The 5,835-nt window shown below is 51.3% G+C and overlaps 1 protein-coding gene across 3 annotated transcripts in view; it reads right to left on the bottom strand.

Annotated features, from left to right (window-relative positions):
* Positions 1-4,996: 4,996 nt before the first annotated feature.
* The window catches only part of FAM50A (family with sequence similarity 50 member A), a 6,933-nt gene continuing 6,094 nt past the window's right edge, over positions 4,997-5,835 (bottom strand). For 2 of the 3 annotated variants that reach the window (XM_017857399.1, XM_017857401.1), the window contains exons 10-13: positions 5,722-5,770; positions 5,553-5,623; positions 5,333-5,443; positions 4,997-5,228 (exon numbers count right to left, since the gene is read on the bottom strand). In XM_017857399.1, coding sequence (XP_017712888.1) covers positions 5,220-5,228; positions 5,333-5,443; positions 5,553-5,623; positions 5,722-5,770 — 240 coding nt within the window. In that variant the 3' untranslated portion in view covers positions 4,997-5,219. The remainder of the gene's footprint in view (positions 5,229-5,332; positions 5,444-5,552; positions 5,624-5,721; positions 5,771-5,835) is intronic. The other variant, XM_017857400.1, reaches the window with a different exon arrangement.

The following is a 5,835-nucleotide window of genomic DNA, read 5'->3' as shown; positions in this document are numbered from 1 at the left end:
ATTACAGGCTTGAGACACCATGCCCGGCCAAATGGAATTATTTTTTTAATTTCATTTTGGATTTTGTGTAGAAATACAATTGATTGGCCAGGTGTGGTGGCTCATGCCTGCAATCCAAGCACTTTGGGAGGCAGAGGTGGGCGGATCACTTGCCTGGCCAAGATGACGAAACCCCGTCTCTATTAAAAATACAAAAATTAGCCAGGCATGGCGGCAGGCATCTGTAATCCCAGTTACTTGGGAGGCTGAGGCGGGGGGGCAATCGCTTGAACCCAAGAGGCAGAGGTTGCAGTGAGCCGATATCATGCCATTGTACTCCAGCCTGGGCAACAGAGAGTAAGACTCTATCTCAAAAAAAAAAAAAAATTGATTTTTGTATAATAATCTTTTTGGAGACAATGTCTCACTTTGTCACCCAGGCTGGAGTGCAGTGGCATGAACACCACTCACTATAGCCTCGCCTTCCCAGGCTCAAGCAATCTTCCCACCTCAGCCTCCCAAGTAGCTAGGACTACAGGAGCATGCCACCACGCCAGGCTAATTTTTTAATTTTTTGTAGACACAGGGTTTCACCATGTTGCCCAGGCTGGTCTCCACCTCCTGGGCTCAAGTGGTCCGCCCACCTCAGCCTCCCAAGTAGCTGGGACTACAGGTGTGTGCCACCATGCCCAGGTAATCTTTGTATTTTCTATAGACACAGAGTCTATGTTGCCCAGCTGGTCTCGAACTCCTGGGCTCAAATGATCCACCTGCCTAGGCCTCCCAAAGTGCTGGGATTACAGGCGTGAACCACCACGCCTGGCCTTAGTCCCATCTTTGTCATCTCATCCATTGGCTTGACCAGATGCACAGGTGTTACCCTTCGATTCCCTTGGCCATCTTTCTAGTTTCAGAGCATCAATCATGTCCTGTCTTGACAGCTCTGCAATTTCTCACTCCATCCTCTCAAGCTCTCCTGTGAACTCCAGGCTCCAGGTTCATAGATCCAAATCTCTGCTTGGATCTCAACATACCATTTCCACAAGCGAAGCCTTCATTGTTCACCCCAGACTTGCTTCTCTTTGCATGCCCCGCATCTTAGTAAAGGTTCTTCCTCTTGCTCAGGCCAAAGTCTTGGAGTTCTTGACTCCTCTCTTTCTCTCAAACACCATGTCCTATTCCTCAGCAAATCTTGTTGCCTCTCCCCTCAAAATCTATCCAGAAGCTGATCTTCTATTCCCACCCTGGTCCAAGCCACCAGTCTCTCATTAGGATGGCTGTGGTGGCCTCCTCACTGGACTCCCATGCTTGCCCTCCCCCAGTCCCTTTGCCACACTGCTACAAGAGTGACTGGAAAACTTAAGATTATGTCTTGCTCCTGGTAAAAGCCTCCAATCACTTCCTTTATAACACTGACTTCCAGAAGACCTTCTAACTATGACCTCAAACCCAGAAGGCATAGAAGACAAAAGAGTCCAACTAGCTAAACATAAACTTCTTGTGTCTAAAAAACACCATAAAATCAATGAAAAACGAGGAAAAGTATTTGCACTATTTAACATAAAGGGGTATTCTCCTTCATATATGGAAGGTACCTAGGATTCTACATATTATTTATTTATCTGAGACAGAGTCTCGCTCTGTCACCCAGGCTGGAGTACACTGGTGCGATCTCGGCTCACTGCAACCTCCGCCTCCTAGGTTCAAGCAATTGTCCTGCCTCAGCCTCCTGAGCAGCTGAGATTACAGGCGCCCGCCACCACGCCTGGCTAATTTTGTATTTTTAGTAGAGACGGTGTTTCACCATGTTGGCCAGGCTGGTCTCGAACTCCTGACCTCAGGTAATCTGCCCGCCTCGGCCTCCCAAAGTGCTGGGATTACAGGCATGAGCCACTGCACCCGACCGGTTTCTAGATAAAAAAGACCAACAAGAGGCCAAGGCAGGAGGATCACCTGAGCCCATGATTTCAAGATCAGCCTGGGCAACATAGTGGATCCTGTCTTTCTTTAAAAAAAGAAAAAAAAAAAAAATCCAAGAAGACCAACAATACAATTAATGGGCAAATGTCAGGAATAGACATTTTGCAGGAGAAATAAAATGCACATAGTTTTTAAACATGTGAAAAGATAAATACAAATTAAAAACCACACTAAGATCAAACAAAAACTTGTACGTGAATGTTCATAGCAGCATTATTTACAATAGCCAAAAGGTAGGAACACCTGAAATGCCCATCCATGGATGAATGGATAAACAAGATGTGGTGTACACAGACAACAGACTACGACTCAGTTAGTTATAAAAAGGAAGGAATTCTGACCATGTTACAGCATGGATGAACCTCAAAAACATGATACTAAGAAAACAAGCCAGACACAAAAAGTCATGCATTGTATGATTCCATTGATGTGAAGCTTCCAGAACAGTCCAATCCATTGAGATGGTAGATTAGCAGTTGCCAGGGCCTGGGGAGCTGGGGAATGGGGAGAGACTGCTGAATAACCACCGGATCTCCTTTCGGGGATGAAAGTGTTCCAGTAGAGAGAGGCAATGGTCACACAACAATGCGATGTACCAAATGCCACCAAATTGTAAATTTTAAAATGGTTAATAGCTACTTTTCTGTTATGTGAATTTTCCTCAGTTGAAAAAATTAAAATACAAAGAAACAAAACCACACGCTGAGAAACCATGTCTCCATCTCAGCTTGGCATGCGCCTCCCTGCGGCGAGTGAGGGCACTGTGTGGGCAAGGCTGGGGGAGCTGGCCCTCATCCTGCCCGTGGGGCTGCCAAGTGGGCAGGCCCTAGGGAGTGGAGTTGGCCAATATCTGCCATGCCGACTCTGTAGCTGAAGAGAGAATGGGGAGGGTCTCTATGCACCCATGTGGAAAGATGCCAACTATTGGGATATATTGCTAATGGACGCTACGGTGTCGAACAGCATGCAAGTGCAATACCTTTCATGTGAGAAAGGTGAGGGCCAGGAGGGGCAGCCATAGGAGCTTGTCTTTGTCTAGAGAAAGAGGACAGGTAAGCAGGCACTGAAGAAAAGCACATCTCTGTTGGGGACATTGCAGGAACTGGCTTCCACACTGACATGGGAACCACCTGAATACATGGCTTCTGCTGGACAGTGAAGGTGAGGGAAAAGGGTAGCATCCAGCCCTGCCCCTCATCTTGGAGCTTCCTCCTTCCCCTTGTTCCAGCCCAGCTCACCCTTTTTTTTTTTTTTTTTTTTTTGGGATGGAGTTTCACTCTTGTCATCCAGGCTAGAATGTGGTAGCATGATCTCGGCTCACTGCAACATCCGCCTCCTGGGTTCAAGCGATTCTCCTGCTTCAGCCTCCTGAGTAGCTGAAATAACAGGCACCTGCCACCACACCCAGCTAATTTTTGTATCTTTAGTAGAGATGAGATTTCACCATGTTGGTCAGGCTGGTCTCGAACTCCTGACCTCAAGTGATCCACCCGCCTCAGCCTCCCAAAGTGCTGGGATTACAGGCGTGAGCCCCTGTGCCCAGCCTCCAGCTCACCTTTGACCCAGACTCGGTGTTCCCTCTGCCTGGAACGCTCCCTCCCGCATTGGAATGGCTGACTTCTTGTCATTTGGATGTCAGCTTAAATGTCCCCATGCTAGAAAGGCCAGTTCATCTTGTTCCTACATTTTGTTTTGGTCTTTTGTTTCCCTCTCTGTTGTCTAAACACACAGCCCCCAGGAACGAGGACCAGGTGAGCAAAGTAGGTGACCACCCCGATACACACTGATCCTTGGTGACCTTATCCAGTTCCGGAGCATCAAATAGCCTCCTCAGCCAAACACAGTGGCTCACACCTGCAATCCCAGCAATTTGGGAGGCTGAGGTGGCAGGATCACTTGAGCCCCGCAGTTCGAGACCAGCCTGGGCAACAGAGCTCTTAAGATCCCATATCTACAAAAAAATGTTTTTTAAATTCTGTTCCAATTTTCATGTACATAAAAATAGCTGGGTGTGGTGGTGCACACCTGTAGTCCCAGCTACTCAGGAGGCTGAGGCGGGATGATCACTTGAGCCCAGGAGGTGGGGGCTGCAGTGAGCTGAGATCTCGCCACTGCACTCCAGCCTGGGAGACAGAGCAAGACCCTGTCTCCAAAAAAAAAGGAAAGAAAGAAAAAGTACATTACTCTACCCTCATCTCTATTCCTAGTGGTGCCAGATGGCTACTTCCCAGCCACGCTGAATGAGACACTGGGCCTCTGCACTGTCGGGCGCCATCAGATCTCCACATTTGCCAGGAAGGGGAGGCCAGACCCAGGACTGAGGTGCTCCTGACCAGTGAGGGGCTATCCCCTGTCCTTTCTTCTTGGCTTCAGGCCAGGGGAGGAAACAGGGAGCTGTTTGCTGGCCTTTCTCAGCCTCCTGGAGCCAGGCCTGCCTGCCTCAGCTTCGCCAAGTGGAACCTGGGGAACCAGCTGCTGAGGTGGCAGAGTAGGGGTCCTGGACCCATCCCCGATCTGGATCCTGCCCCAAGGGCTGTCTGAGCAGGGCTAGCTAGGGCAGGGCAGGCAAGTATGGAGCGCAGGGCACCACAGCAGACCTACTGTGCTGGGACGGCCCAGAGCAAGGAAGGCAGGGGTGGCCACAGGACGGCCACGTCCCCTACAGGAAACTCAAGAGGAGCCCAAGGGCCTGGGAAAGAGGCCTGGGGAGGAAGCCCCTTCCCACCCACCAGAGTCACCACCGCCCAAGGACAGGTGCCCACGGTCAAGAAGCAGTGCCACAAAGACACCTCAGATCCCCAGGCCCGCATGACACATCCAGAACAGGCCAATCCATGGAGACAGAAAGCAGATGAGAGCCTGGGGGGGGATGTGAAGCGGGGAGCCTGCTCATGGCCACAAGGCCTTTTGGAGGGATGAAAATGTCCTGGAAGCAGACCAAGGTGATGATTACACAACATGGCAAATGTGCTAAATGCCACTGAACTGTACAGTTTTAAATGGTCAAAACAACAAATGCATTTGGTCCGAACACAAATGGTTTCTCACACTGCAGGCGCTCCAGCTCTCACATGTGCACTTCTTTATTGGAAAAGAATAAAGCAGTCACTGACGTGCCGGGGGCAGGACACGAGCAGCTGCCATCCTCCTTCCCAGCGTGCCTGGCATGGTCGCAGGGGAGCAGGTGCCTGGAGTCCCGGGGACACCACGGGGCACGCTGAGGGAGCTGAGGAGCCAAGGCTGCGCAGCCTCCCAGATGCTCAGCGGATCTGGTGTGACGACAAGGTGGGTGGAGGAGACAAGGAAGGCGAGGGGTGAGCAGGGACTGACCAGCATCCCCACCTGGGAGGGGTCCCTGCCAGCCGCTCCTCACCGTGTACTTGTCCCACTTCTTTTCAGGGTCGTAGGGTTCCCAGCGGCTGGCAGGGAAGATGTGCTTGTTCTTCTCATACCAGCTCCTCAGCACCACCTTGCCTGCATGTGACTAAGGGAGGAAGAGGGCAAAGGGCCGCCTGCTGACCTCCCCTTCCCTCGGTTTCTCCTCCACAGCCCAGGGACACCCGTTCCCCCTAACACGGCACCCTATGCTGTACCTCATCCTTCTCCACAGTGGCGTCACTGAGCAACCGCACATCGTCATGAACATCAAAGTTGAAGAGCGGCCCTGCAGGAGAGAAGCAGATAGCCCAATGTCCTGCTGCTGCCCCAGTGACAATATGGGGGGCAAGGTGCTATGGGGGTGGCTGGGCCGGGGGCACTCACCACTCTTCCCCCGTGCCTTGGTGACGATAAAGTCGTAGAAGCTGTGATGCTGGGAGCCAAGGGCAGGAAAGTGGCGCCTTGATGGCCTATCTCGGCCCCTCCCCACCCCCCCCC

Source organism: Rhinopithecus bieti, unplaced genomic scaffold (genome assembly GCF_001698545.2).
Source record: "Rhinopithecus bieti isolate Rb0 unplaced genomic scaffold, ASM169854v2 scaffold_47305, whole genome shotgun sequence".
NCBI classification, from domain to species: domain Eukaryota; kingdom Metazoa; phylum Chordata; class Mammalia; order Primates; family Cercopithecidae; genus Rhinopithecus; species Rhinopithecus bieti.
The sequence above is the reverse complement of the archived record's forward strand: the minus strand, read 5'-3'. Positions and strand labels throughout refer to the sequence as shown.